Consider the following 22,851-nt stretch of genomic DNA (forward strand, 5'->3'; position numbering starts at 1 on the left):
TTCACTACATTTCGTAAGTAACTGCAAACAAACAGTGTCCTTTGGGTCATTCTGAATGGCAATGACAAATGATCTTTAACATGAGGGCAGGAGCACTTTCTGGACTCAACTGAGTTTGTTCTCAGCACTCTTTGGATAGGGCCGCATGTAGACATAAAAATCACAAGAAAACTCTGAGGCACTCTCTTTTTGAATAATTAAAATTCCTTTGTTGTCACCACATGGCCTTGTTAGAACTTTAAAACAACTATGACGCATTCCATCATCAAGCCTTCAACACAGAGTTTGACAAAGGCTCTGAGACAACAGTGCCTTGGCGTTTTCTGGTGATTTTTATGACAAACAATCCCTTTTGGTTTGGAGGACCTGCTGGAAATTCTCTTGTGCGCTATTCAAGGCTGAAGGCTGGCTTCCCACAGTGCAGCTCTATCCTATAGGGCTGAAAGGATGACTTACTTCTGGCTGGAGCCCGTTTGGCACCCTTGAAGTGGCAAAATGCCTAAGAAACTGGGTGACTGGGACCCTCAGTTTGTTGACAAAGCTCAGACCACATGTCTGAGGCCATGGTATCATATGGCTCTACAGAATAAACAGCCGGGCCCCGATGGAAGACAGTCACAATGCTCAGCAAGCCCTTTAAGACCTCTGTCAATATTGTGGGGCGTGCCAAACCGAAGGACAGGGCCTTTTTGAAAGAGCCATCAGTTATCGAAAGAAGAGAAAAGAAAATTGTTTGTGGATGTTATGTAATCGAGCAGACTGCGAGCAGATGTGGCTGGGGAGGGTTAGACGGAGAGAGAGAGAGAGAGAGAGAGAGAGAGAGAGTTAGGGTCTTCAAGGCTGAACACTAGCCAGTCCTCCCACTGTGCTGTCAGATTACCGGGACGTGTTTGTTTTCTGAGAGAGGAAGAAGCCGTCCAAATAAATAGGCAGCACAGCCAAGGCTCCCTCCGCCGAACCGAACTGTCAGCTGTGGTGTCTCTCCCTCTCTCTCTCTCTCTCTCTCTCTCTCTCTCTCTCTCTTTATCCCTCGCTCACCCACTCTCGTACAGCAGGCCTGAATTTCTCTGTGGGACGGTTTGAGGTTTTCTCAGCAATGCTGCCTGTTTGCCTGTCTGGGTCAGCCCACATATGTGGCACACAGTAGGAAAAGGGTTAACAGCCCCTTCCTTCTCCTCCTCTTCCCTCATCGCCGTCTTTTTCTTTTTTTTTTCTGTCTGTCTGTCTGTCTGTCTGTTCATCTTTCTGGTACACTTTCTCCCCCATACCAAAAGATGATGTTTTGGTGGCTCGCCCCCGCGCGCTTACACTCTGCGTGTGGAATTATTTTTGTACGGGGAGCTGCGTTTGATTGCTGTGCAGGGACCAGGCCTCATACAAAGGCTCCCCTGTTCTGAGGCCCCCAGGTTTCTAAACTAGACCCAGAGCCTTGGGGGTGCCGTGGAGTAGGTAGAAATGGGAGGGGTGGGCTGTTGGGAGGTTAGAATACATTTGCGGAGCGCCCGACTCCCCCCAAGACCCCCACATCCACCCCCTAAAAAAACAGACCCCTAGTCTGCCACCATGGGCCCCTTCACCCCCACCAACCCTGACAGCAGCAGCAGCACGGCAAGTTTGGTAAGCATCCTGCGTCAAATCTCGAGAAAGGCACATCACAAATTCCATTTTGCCTTCAAGTTTTTGTTTTTTTTTGTTTGCTCCATTCAAAAAAAAAAAAAGGCACCCTCCCTTCTGAGGAGCAAATTCAGCGCTAAATCTCAGCGCTCCCCGTGTAGTAGCTGCTCTTGTGTTTTCTCTGTGCATTTTTGGGTCTGTTTTTCCACTCGCTGATTTATGCCTGGGGGCAGCTAAAATTAAGAGAGCATTTTGGTGCCGCCCAGGGTGCCTGTGTAAGTGGAGGAATGCAGCGCACAGTTCTGCTCCATAAGGTGAAATGAATAGGCAGCCATATGCACAGTCTTGCCTCTCTGACTTTATTATTCAGGAGCAGGGTTTGCAGTTAAAATGCTGACAGGCTGTTTTGTGTTTTTTTTTTTTTTTTTTCTTTTTTTACTACATTTCATGAACTGAGTCTGTGCTGGATTTGCTTTTATTTGGAACGAGATTTATGAGTCAAGGATTATTTTTCTTTTGAGATTATTTTTCAAGACAAAACAGGAACACAATTCAAGTAAAGAAAAAGGGCTCTGTGGAGGTGCTTTACAGTGACTGAGCTGAACCTGCTACTGCCACCTGCTGGCTATTGTCACTGACTTCAGGACGGTGCTGCGTTCAGGTTTCTCCGAGATGCATTTTCCCTTAAAGGCTTATCATTATAAGAGCTGGACAACAAATCAAAATATAATCAAAATCCCAGTACAGCCAAGTGCTCTATGAAAATCCTAGATGCTGATTTTTTTTTTAAAGGTAAAATGTGTGACAAAACAGTATCATGATAATGAAACACTGTAGTGCTGCAGGGATGCTGGGGTCTACAAAGCTTGTTCGCCAGATGTGAGAAAAACATGTTTGTTTGGTTCAAAGCCCAACAAATGTCACACCATCATGACTTAATGAGATTGTATCAGTAAAAAATGAAAATGTGGATGCAGATATGATCATATCGGCGAATCACGGTCAAAATGGTGGCACTGTGATTATATTTTTGGGATGAGATGTAATGTATTTGTCTCTATGCTTTACAAGACTCATGGATGGTACAGTGTTTTGTCTTACTATACTCTTATTTTTTTATCTCATTGACTACAGGTAGCTCATCATTATCCTACAACACACCATCTCACACAGATCCATCCCCACGCCTGGCTGCCAAAGAGGGTAAGGACACACTTTTTGAATTATTAATACTTTACATACTATATATGCCATCTGTGCATGTATGTTTAAGTTGATGTAACTGTTGTATATCAGGGGAGCGAGTTGAGTGGTTTGACTGCCTGAGATGAAAAGAGGAATGGAAGACACGAACGCAGTGCCTGTCCAGCTTTGGATACACAGAGAGTGGACACACACACACACACACACACACACACACTTGAGAACACAGACCTCTCACACAAATCCAGAGCACTGATTGCCAGCGACAAAGCTCTGCGCAGGTGCACCCTTTGTGTCGTTAAAAATAATACGAGCCAAGCGGCTGCTATTCAGGGCCGCTACCTGAACGCTGTGACAACACGCGGTTAGCTCAGGAGGGGCGGCCTCGGCGCAGAGGCGTATTAACAGGAAGACAAAAGCGGCGCGCTGATGAGTTCTGTCCACAGCAGCAGGGGCGAGGGCAGACGGTGAATGTGGCGATTGTGGGGGGGGAAGAAGTGGGATGTGAGGCACGTGAATGAGGCGGTGTGCCGGAGAGACAGGTGCTGAAGCAACAATGTGAGCGACAAAAACGCAGCAGAGGAGCCTGATTGGCCGCTTCAGACCAGACAAGAGCGTATGAGTTTTGTAAGCTGGTCTCCGCTGCGGGCGTGAGTCAATCGATGACAGGAGGCGAAACGATGAGAAACCGTGCATTGCATGCTGGGCGAGTTTTTATGAGATTGCTGTCACTGTCTCTGTATGAAACACACAGGTCGTCAGGCCAATTTGAACACGCGGCAGAGCGAATGCTGGCCTGTAGAAATATCGATCTCAACACATGATTTGATGTACCGCAACAGTAATTCACTTGATCATGAATCAGATGCGCTTGAAGTCCCCCTTCAGTCAGAGGGGCCTACGAGCATGATTTGTGACATCACAAATAGTTGGGAAGCCTTGAATCTGTGTTCAACATGCACAGCAGTTACACGTGTGAAATGAGGATTCCAGTGGGGTTGTTGTACTTTTTTTTTCCACAAAAACAACGCCACATACACATTAGAGAGTTGTCACGCATGCCTTAATACATCTGTAGAGGGGATTTTTAATAATCTAATTCAATGGATATCGGTCTGGTGTTTGTTTTATTGTTCTTTTGTCATACTGACGTATATTTTTTCGAAAGGCACATTAGAGAAAGAATGAATACAATTTTTAGGGGTGAATTAAAGCATAAAATATATGTCACTCTGGCTTTTTTGTTGGTGTTTTTCACCGTCAGAGCCACGCAGTGTCTTTGCTGACAACAGATATGTAGCAAAGTGAAGAAGCAGCAGTCAAAACGAGACCTGTTGCAATGTCTCACCCGTCAAATCCTTGCAAAAGCCAAGCTGAGTCTCTCAGAACAACGCCCACAGCGGCCCAGAGTGATTGTCTCTTTCCTCTGGATACCTTTTCACTCTACAAACATTACTTTGTGCTGACACAACCAGAGCCGGGCGAAGGCTGCGCTGCGTATCTGTACGAGAAGGAAAAAAAAAAGAAAGAAAAAAGAAAAGAGCTACACATCCTTTACATCGGCTATATAGTGTCACCACCAGAGACGGGAGAAAGGACTGCAATAACAGTGATAGCCTCGCTCACAGGATGAGGGGCCCTATCAAGGCAGGAGGAGAGGAAACAGTGGGTCTGATAAGTGTCCGAGAATGCCCTCGGCCTCGCTCTATCTGCCCCAGTGGTGAGCGTTAGCAGGCCGCGTGCTTGGTCTCGCCCAGCTTCAATACCAATAGACCAATGGGCAGGCCAGATAAGATTCTGCTCAGTCACCCCCCGACCCCGCTCTTCCTGGTTCTCAGCGGCAGGTATTTGGACTGGCAGGAATAGAGGGTCACTCCCTTCAACAGCATTTCCCCTCTCACAAGAGGTGACTTCTATTATGAGCTCCTGTAACGCCGGCTGCGCCTCTGGCTGCGTCCCGGGATCCCGGTTAATGTACAGCTGAGGAACGTCTCCAACAGGGTGACTTTTAGAAAGATGGGGAGTTATCAGTTAGATACCCACACAATTTAATATAAATCATGTTGCTTAGAACTGCTCTTTTGTATTCACCATAAAATGATGTGAGGAAATACTCATGAATTCAGAACCTCACTTCAATAGAAGTATTATATTAAATAGACGCTTGAAGTGAAAAATGAAAGTACTCGTTGTGAAGTCAAATGTTCCCTGTAAGTTTTTTTCTACCATATCTGATTAATATTACTGCTGAATTAATGTATACGATGCAGTTTACTGCTGTAGTGTCCAGGGTTGGGAACATTTTAGCTACCTTATCTGCTGTTTTGTAGTTTAATCTACAGCAGTGCATAATATCCTCTCAGATCATCACGTCTGTAACGTCTCTCTCCTGTGAGAGCCACGAAACTCCGAAAAGTCGACAGAGAACAGGTGGTTTTTAGCTTTGTGACGATGCGTTTTCCAGCTTATTCAAGAGGGGTTATAAATAGTTTATTTACCAGTAGAAGCAGGGGAATTTTCTCCAGACAAGTCATCCTTCAGTTTATGAGAGAAAAAAAAAAACTAATTCAGAAAATTTGGAGATACATTGTTTTCACCGGGCAGGAACGAGACGAAAACAGTGGATCTGAAAAGTAATTAGTGACGTACAGAAGCACGGTGTAATGTCTGCCTGTAAGATGTAGTGGAGAGAGATGGAAATACTCAGTACAGGTACAGGTAAACTACTTTCCAATCAATCTTTTTCAATCAATATTCTAAAATGTCACTGACGCCAGCTCAAAGTCTGAGTTTGGGACGTTGTGACTTGGCGACGAGAGTGGCCCTGGCTTTCGGGAGGAGCCTTTTATCAACATTTTCTCAGACCAGCGTTGCCAGATGTTCAGGTTCATATATTGCCTTTTTGAGAACAGTCGAATACCATTCAGGCTCTTTGGGGTAGAGTAAGCACGAGCATGCAGCAGGAGACAACCCTTAATCTGCTCCAGACTCGGCGGTGTAAAATGCAATGTTATGAATAAAAGAGAGCATATAAAACACGGAATGCAGCAGCTATGGAAGGGTGTGTGTATGTGTGTGTGTGTATCTAAAGTCTGTGTCTACAGCTTGCCTGTGGATAGGCATGTGTGTGTGGGTGGGTGGGTTCCTGTATGTCTTGGTGCAGCATGTGTCACAGGACGTGTCGACACTGCCTTTGATTGTGTGTATGTTGTAAATATAAGTGGTGTTAATGTTTTTTTTTTGTTTTTATTATTTCATAGCTGTTTTTGAATCCCCCCTTTGTACCTGTTTCAATTTTTCAGCTTCTGTTTGCGCCGCTGCTATGAAATCAGCGAGGACACTCATATTCTCCGCTGCTCTCTCAGCGAACGAGCGGAGACGATGATGATTCACCTCTGCGAATGTATTTATTGGTGGCCGTTGTGCGTCAAGCTTTCTTGCACTTGCGACTTTTGGTTTACGCATCGCTCCTCTTTCGGGGAAAAATATTAAACAGAGACGCAAATCTTGTCTTCAGGATAAAACATTATAAAAGAGGTCAACTAGTGAATAACCTCTGCCCTCAGAAATCCCTCGCGCGAGTGTGTTTTATGTGCGCTCATTACTTTCTTTTTTTCTTTTTTTTCACTTCTGTGTTCTGGTGCACTCACTGTCTCCTCATCGTGTCTAAACTCCCGTACTTTGCCATCAGTCTCCTCCTCCAATGGCTCCGTCCTCAAACAGATGGCTTTTAAAGCACCTGTATTACGGGTATTAAAAAAAAAAAAAGTTTACCCTGTCTGGGTCTCTCTCTCTCTCTCTCCTTGGCTCAGACTCTGGGTTAAAAACAGTCCACGGCTCGGCTCTCTCCTTCTCTGTCTGTCTGTTCCCCTCGGCTCAGTTGTTTCATTCTCTCTCCCTCGCCGTCGCTCTCCACATCTCCCTGTCTGTCTCTCTCTGTCTCTCTCTCTCTGTCTAGCGCTCGGGCCTTGTTTTGACTAACTGGTCCTGCAGTCGAAGTCTCCCAGGAGCGTGCACCACACCCCAGACCAGAGTGGAAACTGGCTCAAGTCGCAGTCAGAGCGAGGCCTGGAAAAATGAAGGAGGTGGTGGTGGTGGTGGTGGGGGGGTTTGGGAAGAGGCGGCTCTGTGTGTGCACATTTCGGGGTCTGTGTCTGTGTTTGCGTGGCCTGGCTCGTCCCGAGTGCACCCCCACCCCCACCCCCCAACGACCACTTGGGCTTTGTTCGTTTTCTACCTCTGCGGCTTCTTCCTTCCACTTTCCCCGCCCTTCGCTCAGTCAAGTTAACCCTGAAACGCAGCGAATGCACCGGTGGAAGCCTGGAAGCGTGCCTGTAAAGGGAAAATAGTTTAGGAGGTTAATGTTACGTGCTGCCAATAACTACCCCGAGGGGGTATCTCACAATGCGGATGAGCCCATATTACTTGGCATCCAGCAGACAGTAGCAGAGTTTTCTGCCATTGTTTTCTTTTCGAATTCCAAAGTTGTGTTTTCGTCTGACTCTGTTTTTTTTTGTTTTTTTTGTTGTTCTTGTTTCTTTTTCTCCTCCTCTCGCTCCTAGGTTTCTTCGCCTCCTCTTTCTCTTTCAAGGCCCCCTTTTGTTTTGTTTTTTTCACGCGCCTCGTCACTGTCTCCATCTTCTCCTGTCTGCTTCTCGGCGTTCTCTCTTTCTCTCTCTCTCACCTCGGCTCCTTCACCTACCCTCCCGTCTCGCCTTCATTCTCCCTTCCCCCTCCCCCTCCATCCTCCATCCCCCTATGTAGCTCGCAGCCCGCTCGTATGGAGGTAGCCCTGTTGTGTTCTTTTCGGGGTGGTGGAGGGTGGATGGAGGTGGGTGGGTGGGTTGGTTGGTTGCGTGGATGGTGGTGGTGGTGGTGGGGGGGGGCTGGCGGTGAGCAGAGGGGAAAAAAGGGCCAGTAAAACAAAGAGAGGTTGTCTGCAGGCGAGGCAGGCAGGAAACGCAAGTCTCCCAGGACTCTCCCCCAGTCGCTGCTCCTTGGCTATCCTGCCGGCCCACACCAGATTGAACCTGACAGCCCCGCTGAGCCACGGCAGCCCGCTTGTTATTTGTCCCTCCTCTCCCTCTTTGTGTCTCTCCCTCCATTACGCTCTCCTTTCTTTCGTTTCTTTTGATCGTGCTCTAATTTATGCACTTCTCGTACGCTTTGTTGCAGGCCTCGTATGCTTCATTTTACTTTACCGTGAGTTTTATGTCCACTTGCACGTTTCGAACACCGGCCCCCTTTGTCAGCCACGGAGAACTTCGCAGCCCGCAGACAGGAACAGGGCCCACTGCTGAAACGTCAGGGGTTAAGAGTTGAAAAAGTTAGAAATTAGCGAAAAGATCAAGAGGTCCCGGAGCAGCAGGAAGTTTTCCCATCAGTGGGTATTCTGCTAGTAAGGGGATATGGAAAACAGGGCAACAAAGCATCCTTTGAAAGTAACACAAGACGCATAATTGGATTTGAAGTGTTTTTTTGTTTTTTTTACACTTTCATGAGTGGATTATGAAATAAGCAAAACAATGCAACAGAACTTGTTTGGCAGATTACCAGGTGAACTCCGTTTTAGAGAGCTTAATCTAGAGTTCAGCTGTGCTGCAGGGACGAAATGAGGTTAAAGTTTTGTTCCGCGTATTTGATTATTTGTTGGGATTCATTTCAGACAGGCTGAGGTGTCAATATGTCGGGATCCACACGAGGGCAGTGTTGCACAATGTTTAGAGGTGGTTGCACATGATGGTGCATTTCATGTCAAACATGTCGCTGGAATGAAGACGGCCACCTTCATCTGAAGGAGAACCCCACCCTTACAATTAATTGACTTTATCCTTTTTTTTTTTGTTACGGGAATTAAAACACACATAAGATCTGCAAAGTTTAAACGAGCGTTCAGGATATCTGCAACGTGAATTTGCAAGTATTTTGCAATGATTTATTGCTCGCCAGCACACGAGTTAACTTGAACGCACCGGTTAGAACTTCGTGGAGGATAATTTCCGAGAAAAAAAACAAAAAAAAAACCAACATAAATATTAATGTTGGGTAAACAAACACCTACACACAGATACACACAGAGAATGCATTTAAAGTCTGGGACCAACACACTCCCTCGCTTCTGTAACGTCAAAACATACCATGCCGATGATCTACTGAGGTAATTAATCATGCATGTTGTGTAAAAACACAATGCTGTGAGGTATGGTGTATTAAACAAGCACATCATGCTGTTTATTAGTCACTCCATGCTTCGTGTCTACACAAAAAAAAATGGTGTCCAAGTGGTTGCGGCAGAGCTGGGTCTTGCCCTTTTTAAAATCTGGGGATTCAAACCTCCAACTTTGATTTTTAATAAGCCCCCTTCTAGACTATTCCGCCTACGCTGATGGGAAACGGGATTGCCTCTTGACCTTCTAACGGCCTGCTTATCCCAGCGACAACCTCTGTCATCACCATTACACTGTCTCTATCCGCCGCCCTCTGGGAGAAACAAGCTGCTGACAAAAAGATTTGCAGATCATGATAACACCCTGAATAGCGTGTTGCACACAACAGAGTGAAATGCCTATCTGGCTACAGTGCGCATCACATGTCCCTGTATTCTGGCAACCGTTTGAACTGTTTTAGCCCACAATAATCCAGACAATCACGGGTTCTGGCCAGGTGCACTGTGAGCACACCGGGGTGTTTTTGAGATGTTGCCAGGGGAAGGATACATCCTCTGTTTTATCTGCTCGTGTCAGGGTGATTGATTGCTGCTGGAAGCGGGCCAGCTTCACACTCAGTCAGGTTTGGACCGCAGCAGGTAGAACCCATGCAGACGGGGGCCAGTTTGGCTGGCTGTCAAGGACTCATAAAAGCTGCTTGCGTTGGGGAGAGGGATGAGGGTGAATATCATGCGCATGCATTGTCTGTGTGTGCGTCCCCGTTGTCCTGCTGTGCGCTAATTTGCACCGGTCCCTTTGTTTGTGGTCTGAGTGTTGCAAGCTACTCAACCAACTGTCCTCTGTCAAAGATTGTGCCATCTATATTAAAACCATCACAATGTGCCAAACAAAACCACATTACCGTGTCCAGACATCCTGTGAAGGGCATCTCAAACCATGTTTTGATAGATTTATTGATGCTGGTTGGCCCTGGTCTCGCTGTTTTTTGCTGTGGCTACACAATGAAATGAGACACTGAATGTAGTCACGTGCACAGGACAGTTTAGAGATTGGACTCAACCACACTTGATTTCCGGCCTTTTTGAACAAAGCAAACTGGAATTCTTTTTAATCACACTCAAACTTTGTCCGCCCGTCTTTTCTCTCTCTCTTTGTCAGACCCTTCATATGATGCTGTACGGCGGACAGGATGGTCAAACAACATGCACAGTGGCAAAGGTAAGGACACAAAGATAGCATGGCCGTAACAACACATCCTCCAAAAATAACGATTAGGTCGATCTTCCAAAAGGACATATATCACAGTTCCCACTGCAGCGAACAACCTTCATCTTCTTGTCATAGTTTGGTTAATTTAAGGCACTTAAGCTTAACTGGGTTTAGGCAAGACAACTACCTCAGTAGTTCAAGTGTCTAAAACAACTAGATTACTTTGAGGCACTTCTTTTACATTTTAGCCTTTAAATATACCAGTTTAGTCTTTAGGTACTAAAACTACTCTGCTAATTTTTAGCCATTGAAACTACTTGGTTAGGTTTAGAAAAACCTTATGGTTTTAGGGTCACTACGTTATCTCAGTAACTTCTGTTAAAAAGGCCACAGGAACAGCTGCATCCTGATCAAAAGTGTTGTGCTTGTTTAACCTGGCTGTCCATCCCTGAACTACTCCCTATACAGACTTGTCGCTCTTTACACCACTTCTCCCCACGTCCTCCTTCGCCGCTGTAATGATTTCTACAGACTTTAGAGGAGCAGCCGAACAAGAAACGTACTAAGTTGCTTTGATTTTGCTGAAACTTTATCATTTGTGTATTCTGCGCAGCAGATTATTTGCAAGCGCTATTTAGTCCACATCAAACTAGAGGCAGTTCCAACATCCACAGAGTCTAGACGTGTCGGGCCGACTCCTACAGATTACAGCCTCTGTTGTCAGAACATGAGGAGACAGTCCATCCAGCCGCCAACTACTGCCTTATTTACTTTGGACCTCTGCTGACGTGCCTTCAACTTGTGTAGCCTAGTTATCTGTAGCCACCCTGCTGATGTTGTCTCAAACCTTTTTTTTTTTTTTTTTTCATCTAAGTCTCTCTCAGTCTCCCTCTCGCTCTCCTCCTCAACTGATTGCCTCTCTCTCTCTCTCTGCAGGCTCACCGGTGGTGACTCAGAATGTGACCAAATCCACTGAGCAGCCCAGAGCTCAGCCAGGTAATGACCCACAATGTATCTCCTGTTCTGTGTGCTATCAGCACACCTCTTTTACGAAGAAATCTTGAAGCTAGTCTGTTAGCCTGGATATAGGCCTCCCTCAAGCACGATTATTCGACATTACTCAGATAATTATATTTTCTAAGCTCCCAGTATCTCCTCTGTGTGCTCGGCTGCCTGATCGATTACAGTGAAGCTTGGTTTGCAGGCGCATTGTGATAAATTGGTGATGTTTATAACGCAGGTAAGCACAGATCAAGAGTGAAATGGTCCCAGTTGTTTACAAGTGGTTCATCAGCAATTCAATAATGGACCGTTTGGAAGTCTACCAACGAGCTTCGAGTGTGTACTAGTGTTTGTACTTATTTTTTTCTCTTACCTCCCAGCCACACACCTATTAGCATGTGTAATTGGTTTTCCTGGTCAGCTCATTATGTAGAGGGTGTGCAGAGCACAGCAGTCCAAACACATTAAGACTCTACCACATGGTGCTCTCTCGTTCTGTCAGTGTTTCACATGTGAACATTTTGATTTACTCAACCTGAAAAATCATAATAGGAGCAAAAGCAATAAAGAGGTTTTCTCAAATGATTGTAATTGAAATTAATATCATCTGCCGTTGCTCAGTGACATGTTTATTTTGTCTTCAATCTTCCGTACTAATTAATGTTTATATTAACTTGTTTTACGATGATTTACTGGTTTGGCAGTCTTACTGTAAGATTACTGGCCACCTCATTTTTTTTTTTTTTTTTAAGAAAACTATAACTGTAAACCTCCATGATCTACAGTGACAGTGTAGGACAGTGCCCCTCGGTTTCATTAACATTTTACTCTCCTCTCATTAGTATGTGTAACATACCATTATATTGCCACAGTAATTAGATTGTAGATCAACAAAAGCTCTCCTTTTGTCCACAGATCCTTACCAGATTCTGGGTCCCACCAGTAGTCGCCTTGCCAACCCAGGTAAGTGTTTACGCATACTCATCTTTAATGCATCTCTATCTGCTGTCAATAGCCAGCTGAACATTTCTAAACAATATCATTTTCTGCAGGCCTCACTGGTTAGACAATTGATTTGTTAACAGTGAATGTTAAGCTCTTGGATGAGGCTTTGCATGTGACCGCTGTTTGTGTCCACCATCAGGTTCAGGTCAGATCCAACTGTGGCAGTTCCTCCTGGAGCTCCTGTCTGACAGCGCCAACGCCGGCTGCATCACCTGGGAGGGCACCAATGGCGAGTTCAAGATGACAGACCCGGACGAGGTGGCGCGGCGCTGGGGCGAGCGGAAGAGCAAGCCCAACATGAACTACGACAAGCTGAGCCGCGCGCTGCGCTACTACTATGATAAAAACATCATGACCAAGGTGCACGGCAAGCGCTACGCCTACAAGTTCGACTTCCATGGCATCGCCCAGGCGCTGCAGCCGCACCCCACCGAGTCCTCCATGTATAAGTACCCCTCGGACCTAGCCTATGTGCCTTCCTACCACGCCCACCAGCAGAAGGTCAACTTTGTATCCCCACACCCTCCATCCATGCCCGTCACCTCCTCCAATTTCTTTGGACCCACCGCTCCGTACTGGAGCTCGCCCACTGCAGGCATCTACCCCAACCCAAACGTTCCCCGCCACCCTAACACCCATGTGCCATCCCACCTTGGTAGTTACTATTAGACAACCCTACTCCGACTATTCACCACCCTATAAAACCCACAACTAAGTCCACAATTGTTGACCTGCACTCCCAATGATGCCAAATCGATGAAGACTGAGTTTATAGAGGAAGCGGAATTTTACTCCTGAATGAAGGATGATCAATTCGAAGGAGATTTTTTTTGTTTGTTTGTTTGTTTGTTTATTTGTAAGAATCTATAAATAACTGGATGCTATGGTCCAAAATGGAATACTACTTACCTTTTACAAGACTAGCGACTGTTTGATAATGTTTTTTGGACGTGCGTCTGAGTTTTCCTGTGCCTTTCACTTTCCCATCCTCCCAAAAAGCTGCACCTATGGGTGTCCTTTTTCAGAACCTTGCCAAACCAAAGCCTGAGGACAGGGAGAACAAAGTGCGTCTGTCTGCCTCATCGCCACGCTAAAGTGCCAGACATGGGCCTATTATTCATGGGTCTCAATCTACATCCTCCACAGTACATTATGTACATTATGCTTTAAAGCATCTGCGTCGGGGTCTCTTATTCCCACCACATCTAGCCTTCTGTTTCCACTGTCTGCTTGTCTGTCCATCTGCAACTCTTTTATGTGTGTGGAGAGTCTCCTGGAATTCGCTGGACAAGGAGGAGCTCTCAAAGAGATGGACTTTTCTCAGCACTGAATGCAATTTGGCAACTGGAATATGCCATCCACGATTTTTAATTTATCCTCCAAACTGGAAGGCTAGAGAAGAGTTAAATGCTGGAGAAGGAAGCGCTGTATGTTTTGCTGACCTGGGTCAACTCGGTTACTGAAAATGCTTTCTGTGTGTGGAGTTCAAGATGGCCGATGTGTAGAGTCGACTCGACTGTGCCGGGGAAGCTGAGTCAACATGTAATTGAAGTAATTTGCAACAATAATTCAACCCAGGTCAGATGTTTTCAGGGGGGGCCCACACACCAGGCTATTAAATGTTTGCCATGTTGTTGCCTTTCAGCCATGCCATTTCCAGATGTTTTGTTGCTCGACCATGTCAGTATTAATGTGAATGTCTTCTGGTTTGTGAAACGCGTGTAAAAAAAAAAAAAAGGGGGGGGGGGCGGGATACCCTGCAGCGAAAATTTCAAATTTGTCAGATGTTTTTCATTTTGTTTGACGAAGAAAAAAAAAATATCATTCCTTGATTTGTAACACCATGTTTGCTGCACATATCCGAATCTAAAACACAAAAGTGCCTTTGTTTTTGGCAGAGTAAGACCTCTATCCCTTACAGTGCCACGAGTGCATCCAGTTTTAGTGTATGGCACAACGAGAAACCTAACCCTCACCGTGCCTGAACTGCTGTTTTATACCATATATTTTCTGTTCATTATAGACGAAACAGCATTACATCTTAAGATGCATAGCGAGATACTTAATCCGTGTTTCACTCAGAAATCTGACAGCTTTTGATTTTGAAGTGACGTTAACAGCTGCCACACTGTCTCCTTCCTCTTTGTAGGCCAGTCAGGACCGTATAGGTCAGCACAGAGAAGTGGCTCGGCGAGTAAGTCACGTTATAGACAGTTAAGTTGCATTTTTTGTTTTTACCAGGGCTGGATCCTAGTTTGAGAGCAGCATGTGTGTTTGAATCTTAGTATCTCACTGATCTCAAGCCCAGCGAAAATGCACATGAATCTCAAGTTGGATTTCATCTTCGTGTAGTTAATGTCATGTCAAAACATATCCATCTTCAGGTGTTCAAAGCTGTTAATAGCAAACGTATTCCTTTCTTTTAGAAAATAAATTACTTGGGACTGAGTAGTTTATCAGAGAACAAAACCAATAAAGTATGACGAGATGAAACAAAGAAATCCTCAGATTCGCAAGCGCTGTGCGTTTGTCAGACCTATTTTTTATTATTTTATAAGCATCAGACAACTAGGCATTAAAGCAACTTACTGTATAAATTATGCAGAGTTATTTTCATATGTGACAGTATAAAAAGTCAAGAGAATTAATACGAGTTGACCTCGGTCAAAAATGCAAACCTTTAAAGTCCATTTCTGCTAAGTAGTTTGTTCAGCATTTTAAGCGTTTTTGTTTTTTTTTTGTTTTTTGTTTTTATATCTGTACATTTGGGCAATACATTTTAACATTTTTTGGTTTTCTTGTAAGTGTTATTATTTCTGAGATTCAGTTGTAACTTCCTAAGTGCCCTTATGCACTCAAGGTGTTTCCTTGTATTCCCCAAACCACAAATGCCTGCTTGAATCGTAATCCAGTCGCCAGGGATTCCTTTACTCTGTGTGCAACATGTGATTATGATGCATTGTACCAAACGGCCCTGGAGTTGGTGGCTTTTCCCTTTGCATTAAAGAATTTCAGGTATTTTATGCAAAATCATACAAACAGTATTCATATCCACAACCAGCTTCTCCTGAAAAATTATAGCTTTAAAGACCAAATAAAAAAAAAAGGGAACATGTAATTTGTAGCATAAAGAAACTATTCTAATGTACCCTTTACTTCCATGTTTCACATGCATTATCAAAGAAAAGGGATCTGTGCTACTTCGTATATGCAATGTATTTTGGATATTAAATATATATATATATATATGTATGATTTTACAATTAACCAATGTATTATTATTATTGTCATTCCTGCAATGTATGAAGTAATACCTTTTGAAAAAGGGCTTTTGTATAGGAAAATGTGACAAAATAAATGTTTTTACCTCTCTTCCATTGCCTGCCTGTAGCTTCACTAGAGCGCCGAGACGAATGAAAACACAGTCGCTGTGTTTTTTCATCAGTACATTTTTTTTCCTCCTAAAGAACTACAAAAGCAGTACGTTGTCGATAGCCACTTACCTTTTTGCACAATACATGTCTAGGCAAAAGTTTGAAATGTTGTGAGTTCCCTGCTTAAGCATTACATATTGTCATTGTGTGATATTCCTATTTGCTCCTGTAAAGGAACAGTTTGCCAAAAAATGAAACTTTAGTAATTATCGGCTCATCCCCACACTGATGGAAAGTCAGGTGACGTTTCGTAGTCAGCAAAACATTTCTGAAGTAGATGGTGAGTTGTTTTGAAGTGTGAAAAAAAAGTGGTAAGGGTATCTTAGGTCAGCTTGTCTGGCATTATTCAATTCTCTGAACCCGAAATGGATTTGAAAACACTTTATACATTCAAAACCCAGCTGAGCTTGTTCACCCACTTCAGATGGTGTTGGTGCTGAAGCTTTTAGCTCAGCAGCTACAGTGAAGATCGTGTAAATAACATATTTTCAAATCAATTTGGGATCTCGGGGCTTCCGGACACTTAGAGACATGCTGTTTTAAAATAAGTCCCCATCTCCCTCAGCTGTTTAGGAGCATGCTTCACACTGTTTTGCCGCGAAGCTCCAGAAAAGGTTTTGTGCACTATGAAACTTCACCTGACTCTCCATCGGCATAGGCATAGGTTCAGTATATAATGACTGAATTTCCACCTTTGGGTGAACTGTTCCTTTAAGAGAGCAGCAATGTATTACATTTGTGTATTTGATTCTACACCTGCAGGTAGCAAACAGCCTTCTGCTCCTCCTCGATCAAGCCAGCCATGTCTGCGTCTGCATCAATGCAATATATTCAAACAAAGCATGCATCAATACTTGAAAAGAATTCTGACACTTAATATCTCATTCACATGTTTATGTGTTTCACAGAAAGATAACGTTACAGTTTGTAAAGAAGCAACGTGATCTCGATCATCAGCGAAAGGCTTGCTATCTGACTGAAATGTAATGAAGTGTATACATAACCATGACAAGGAACACCTAATTGAGTCCAATAAAACACTCCTGCAATGAGTCTTACCTCCATTAAAGGGTATGATGTTCACTGTGCTGCTGAATTGTATGGCATTCTACTTTGAGGCTCCTCCATATTTTTTTTTTTTTTTTGTCCACTCTAATCGCAGGATATTAATGATGTTAGAATAAACATTAGACTGTGTTGGTGCTTGCTGGCTGTACCTGATAAATTAGCAGCTGAGTGTTTAATTTAAGCATTAATCATTCCCGGGGGAAAGACGTACAGCACGGGTGGAATTAATAGTAGGGTGAGGAGAGTGCTCCATCTTTACAGGCTTTCTTTTTTACCGTGACACCTTCAGTTCCATTTTGACATTGTGGAAACACTGACAAACTACCCTTTACAGTTATTTCAGCTTGTGAATGGGGAGATTACACGAGGCCAGAATCTGTGGAAGCAAGGGAATTGTAGGTATAAAATCCCTTTAGGCTGGACAGTGCTTCAATTTAAAGGCTTCCTCAGTGTTTCCTGTTTTGTTTTTTTTTCTGTCATTTCATTCCCTCTCCGTACACAGCTTCAGATGTTCATTGCTGGCACATTTACAACCAGTGTGCGTGCACAGTGTATGTGTTAAATGACAGCTACAGCTCCGTTAGTCCGCATGAACCATGCAGACAAAAATATGTGTCACGGACACGGTGAACAGCCATCGAGGTGCAGTTGTGGGCTTATTTGTTTTATTCAAATATGCTCCAGGAGCATGCGTCATGTTCATGCCGCTGAGTGATTTCACATATTTGTCCATAATATTTGTAATCCTTTAACCCAACCTTGATTAATGTTTCTCCGCACTGACACACATGTTAGACTCTGAGGATCTTCATTTCGTTAGAGAAGTCAAAGTGGTGGGTCCATCTAAACGACACCTGCTGAAGCTTCATTCTAGCACAGCGTGTACTGTTATTTCTGTAAATGCAGGGCTAGGGTTTCATGTCAAGAAACTGCAGGCAAATCAGTGTGCAATAAGCAACGGCTCTTATCTCCCAAACACTTCCACTCTGTTGTGTTCGGATCCCTGTTTGCTGTCACAACTTCACTGTCTTTGCAGATGAAAAGCCGCGATAGGGGATGGCACCTGTCGTTACATCACTTCGACCTTTTTGATCACAGTCCTTACATGCGCTGCGGTTAGGAAGAGAACATGATGACACAGACATTTTTTTGAATGCAAAAATAGCCTTTATTTCAGTGTATCTTTCCCCTGAGATCAAATACAAAAAAGATCATACAAACAGACTGTATTTTTATACTATAATCAGGGCTGTATGGTATGCAGCCATGTTATAAGTGTTTCCTGAGAACTTTGCTCTCCCACGATGTCTTCGCTCACGGAGATAAAACTGTAAGTACATCACCCACTGTTTGAAAAGAGTGGCCCCTGAGTCCGACCTCTTGCTAGTGCTTCAGTGTTCGAATAGCCTAATGGTTCAAGTCCAAGTGTCTCTTTGTGTACAGCAGCTTACAGTAGCATGAATTATTCAGCAACCGCTTTATCTTTTTTCTCACCCATGACAATAGCATGCCCTGACGACACTGCTCCTTCAAGTAGATTTATACACACAGTTTAATACATTTTGCCTTGTTTTTTCTGCCTCTCCCTGCACACAGTGAACCCAAATGTGCCGGGCCGGAGGTAAATTAGAAGCCCTTGTCTTTGTTTGGATGTGTACAATCCATGCGTTCGTAATTGGGGAAATCTCTCTTTTCTGCTCGTGAATTAGAGCTTCGCCTCCTTGCATGACCTGGCCTGACATTTGAAAACAGGTTTCTGGTCAGCACACAGTGACAGGTGTGGTTTTACATACAAATGGTTCACAATAACTGACCTGACCCACAGACGGCTGTCTTATCTGTGTTCAACACAATAGAATAACAAATAAGTAGGTTTACTTTATATTTATATGCTACACAATGTGCTGTATGTCATTAGGTAACCCCACCTTCCTCCAGGACTTGTCTCTAGCAGTCTTAGATTCAAATGTTCATTGCAATGAGTCCATCCTCTCACATCTTAGTGACATTTGGGGGATCGTGGATATCAATCACCTCAAAGCCCTCATTGTCTTGTCCCTCTCTGGAGTGGAGATGGTGACCCTTGATGTTGTGGAAACAGTAGGCGCAGTGTGCGGTGGCCACGGGCACCACCTTGGAGAAGTTGGAGAAGTCGACTCGGTACTTGCCCTCCTTGCTTCTAGAAATGATGGGCAAGAAGTTGTAGCCCCACATGACCTCCTGGGGAATAAAGGAGGTCCGGACTTGGCAGGAGGAGCTGGTGGACTCCGCGGTGCCGTCGAGGAAGACGACCAGCTCAAAGTCTTGCTTGTGGAGCGTGTCCACCGCCATCTCAAAGAAGGGGCTGTTTTTGTCGATGACATGGTAGAGCGTGAGAGGACATACGAAGAAGAGGTTGTCTTTCCCAGCATCTACCACAAAGTCAATGTTCACCTGGTCCATGATGATTGTCTCCCCGTCTGGTGTAACGGTTGTCCTCAGCAGCTTACCATAGATCTGGCTTCCAATCATCAGGGTCTTGCGCAGGTTCCCCACTCTGATCGACAGGCAAAGCGAGCCATTTTTGGGACTGATGACAGCCATGTCACTGAATGTGATGGTTTTAGCTCTCTTTTTGGGTAAAGAGATCTTGGACAGGATGACTCCACACATGAAGCAGTTGATAATGGCTCCGAGGAGAGACTGGATGACGAGAAGGGCCACAGCACCAGGACAGACAGGGGTGAGTGCTCGGCCACCGTAGCCAATCGTTGTCTGGGTTTCAAGGGAGTAGAGGAACGACGTTGTAAGTCCTACAACATTATCAACGCATGGCGTGTGGCCTGATGGGGGTTTTTGCCAAGTTAGGTCTCCATTGCTGCGGGCGATCCAGTACCACAGCAGGCCGAAAATGAACCAGCTGAGGGTGAAAGAAGCGATGAAGAGGAGGAGGACAAAACGCCAGCGGATCTCCACAAAGGTGGTCCAGAAATCAGCCAGGAATGCAAAGTGTGTGCTGTACTTGATGTTTCCGTATTCAATGTTGCAGCGGCCATCTTTGGTCACTAGTCTGGTCCTGCGGCTTTTTCGCTCCGCCAAACATTCCTCGATACGTTTGTTCAAAAATCCAAACATTTTCTACAAGCCCACAACCTGTAAGACAATCAAACAGGAAAATACACTGTGTGTTAGTACTTTGTAGGTAACCAGCCGTCAAGCAGTTGTGTGTAGAAACAGGTATAATGAATCCCATCAACGATCCCAGACGTGAACAACACGATGAATACAAACTCTGGTATGTGAACAAACTTGTCCTTGTAGAACAGGCACTGCACTCTGGACCCCCAGCAGGCCTTTACGGACCCAACAATGGCAGATGATGTCTTTACATGAATGTGCATTAAGGTTCTATACTTGACAGGGTTTTTCATGGCAGCCCTGGTCATTTAACCAGCCAGCCAGTCACAGGCCCTCTCAAAGTGTCAATCATCCTTAAACACTGTAATTCGCCACGATCAAACAGTGGAATGTCAAGACGCACGGCCTGTCAGGAGCTGAGAGGGAGATGTCAAAAGGAGGATAAGCTGCCACATACAGTAACATGTCAGAGGTAATGTAAATGTAAACGCTCCACTGCTCTCCCCACATAGCTGCTCCCTCACTGTGGACTGCTCACGTACAGCCTCACGTGTTCCATGCAGCTCTGTCCCGCTGCAGGTTTCATCCTCACTGAAAGGCTGTAATCCTGGGTGGATGCAGCACCGCAGTAAAGACCTGAAGTTAATGAGAAACAAGTTTCCACTGAAGTGTGGCGCATAAGTGCTCTAAATAAACCAAATAATTTGGGATCTTTGGTCCCGTGCAAGTGTCTCAACACAAGGATCAGCTTTGTTTGCGAGGCTTCAATGCCGCAAAAATAAACGTGGCATTAAAATAATTTACGCAGCCCTGCCAGAGGGCCAGCTGCCTCACAAGCATAACAATCTTTGACTTTATTCAAGCTCTAGCTTCTCATAATATTGGCGCTTGATGGATGGTAACTGGCAGTATTGGCTGTGCAGAGGTTTCCAAATAAGTATGGCCTCTGTTCTTGCCAAGTCATGCAAAGTAACTATTTGGATCATGGCGTGCTTGTTAGTGAGTGTGAAGTAGTACAAAACGATCAGTGCAGACAGTTTATGTTTCTGTTTTTCAACCCTCAAAGCTCACATCCAGTCATTGTGCCAAAATAAATCTGATAATCACACTGTGGAGCTTGTTTGCAGGCTTTCATCTTTTTGGAAGCAAACCACACCTAATCATTAGGTCAGCATGTTTTTCATCCCGTAACAAGATACGCGCTGGCATAATTTCAGGTATTTTGTATTTTAATTGTATGTATGAGAAGTTACTCTAAATTATTGCTTTGCATGAGAAAATAACTACCCTTATGCGGGGAAACGTACCAATACGACAAACGTCAACTGTTGAGGAGTCACAGTCAAAATATAATAAATCATTCAACCAAAGACCAGCAATTGCTGTGCATGCAAAGAGTCCTTGAGAGGATAATACACTTGTTGAGTTGTACTCGACTTATTTTTGGTGTTTTGCCTTGACGCAGACCTTCTGATTATACCTTACTGGTAGTCACTGACTGCCTGTAATGAGACTTTTTTTTTTTTTTTTGCTATAATAAAGGTATGACAGAGAGAGAGCACAGGCCCTGAGCCATTACAATAAATGTATTACAGCGCGAGGTTAAATGTTTGAGGCTCTTATGTCTGTAACAGATTTAAATTCACCTTAAACGCGTTTGAGTTTTACGACCTTCTTATTGTAAACTGATTTTTAAAAGAAAATCCATTATAGTAAAAACAAAAACAAAAAATAGCCTGTTAAAGGATAGTGCTGCCTTTGATTTATCAATTGCCAGTAAAATGGACATGTTTCCATTACAATACTATATCAGATTACCTATTTCTTTCTATTCATTATGATGCTGCGACTGCCGTATTTAATGCCCATTCTTATAAAATGAAAATGGGATATCTACTTTGGTATTTGCATCAATCAATTGGCATGTGATTGTTACACAATACCACATGCAGCAGGGACTTTGCAAATACTTTTGATTTAAAAGGGAGATTAGTGGAGTAAGACTCTAATGAGCCTTAATGGCTTATTTGTGGTAAATGCTCTCTTTTGTCAGTGTGGCACAAACCAGCTAAATGAGGTAATTCATACGGTAACAGTAGACATGTAAACACTGATCCGTCCATTTGCAGCACCTTTGTTTTATTCATTCATTCTTTTACTCAAAACAGTCTTAGTGACTATTGTATATCCTATGAAATGACTATTTTAACTGTTAACACGAAGAGATTATTTTCACTCTGTTCTTGCCAAAATGTGGTCCAGCTGAGAATCAAACTCAAAAATCAAAATATTACGGTGAACCTTTTCCTCAAAGTGCACTCACCTCGATGACTTGAAGTGAAGGCAGTTTGATGCACATCCAGAGACGAACGAATGACAAGCCGCACTTTTCTCTCCTCTCCGCCGGTCTCTCTCGTTCACAATTGATTGAGGCCGTTTAGGTGTGTCCTCCTCTCATGTCGTCCACCGACACCTGTGTGCATTTATACTGTCCCGTCACGGTGTGCTGGAATCAGACAGGTGATGTTTACGCCCACAGACACATCAAGCACCCCTCCGCCCACAAGCACACACACACGCACAGATGCATACCCTTCCCCCGGCTCTGATAAGTTGTTTACCCCACAGACACCTGGCACCAAGGGCCAAGCTGACCTCTATCCTCCGCACTCGGCACACTCCCAGTGCATTGCAGGCTCTAGAATTACCGCTGGTTGTTTCTCATTTGCCATATCTGAATTTGGGCTTTGAACAATCGACTCTAGAAATGAAGTGAATGTGGACAGTTTGATGGCGAAACCTGCAGGACTGCATCTGCTTATGGTTCTGGTTGTCTGAGTCTCTGTGACGAACAGGCTGTTTCTTACTATTTACTGTAGACATGTACACATGCACACACAGTTTTATTGGCGTGTTACAAGGAAATCACTTTCAGTTCTTGTTAGCATTTGGCAGGTGCAGGAGTGGAAGGCTGAAGATGTGGGCTGTATGACTAAAATCAAATGGGAGGGAGTAATAAGACTTTCACAGTT

The 22,851-nt window shown here is 44.3% G+C and overlaps 2 protein-coding genes across 9 annotated transcripts in view; one reads left to right on the forward strand and one right to left on the reverse strand.

The window, feature by feature from the left end:
* Positions 1-15,575, forward strand: part of fli1 (Fli-1 proto-oncogene, ETS transcription factor) — a 35,555-nt gene extending 19,980 nt beyond the window's left edge. For all 7 annotated transcript variants that reach the window (XM_037081518.1, XM_037081512.1, XM_037081527.1 and 4 more), the window contains 5 exons: positions 2,749-2,817; positions 10,143-10,202; positions 11,130-11,189; positions 12,111-12,158; positions 12,340-15,575. In XM_037081518.1, the coding sequence (XP_036937413.1) occupies positions 2,749-2,817; positions 10,143-10,202; positions 11,130-11,189; positions 12,111-12,158; positions 12,340-12,869 (767 nt within the window). In that variant the 3' untranslated portion in view covers positions 12,870-15,575. The remainder of the gene's footprint in view (positions 1-2,748; positions 2,818-10,142; positions 10,203-11,129; positions 11,190-12,110; positions 12,159-12,339) is intronic.
* A 2,299-nt stretch (positions 15,576-17,874) lies between these two features.
* Positions 17,875-22,268, reverse strand: kcnj1a.1 (potassium inwardly rectifying channel subfamily J member 1a, tandem duplicate 1). 2 transcript variants are annotated; one of them, XM_037077152.1, is made up of 2 exons: positions 22,143-22,268; positions 17,875-19,834 (listed from the first exon to the last, which is right to left on the reverse strand). In XM_037077152.1, exon 2 carries the CDS (start codon positions 19,814-19,816, stop codon positions 18,695-18,697), a length of 1,122 nt encoding a protein of 373 aa, XP_036933047.1. In that variant the 5' UTR covers positions 19,817-19,834; positions 22,143-22,268; the 3' UTR covers positions 17,875-18,694. The 2 variants fall into 2 exon arrangements, with proteins under 2 accessions (XP_036933047.1, XP_036933057.1); XM_037077162.1 differs by lacking the exon at positions 22,143-22,268 and adding an exon at positions 19,973-20,016.
* Positions 22,269-22,851: the final 583 nt, after the last annotated feature.

The sequence above is a fragment of the Acanthopagrus latus genome, chromosome 2 (genome assembly GCF_904848185.1).
Source record: "Acanthopagrus latus isolate v.2019 chromosome 2, fAcaLat1.1, whole genome shotgun sequence".
Taxonomy (NCBI): Eukaryota; Metazoa; Chordata; class Actinopteri; order Spariformes; family Sparidae; genus Acanthopagrus; species Acanthopagrus latus.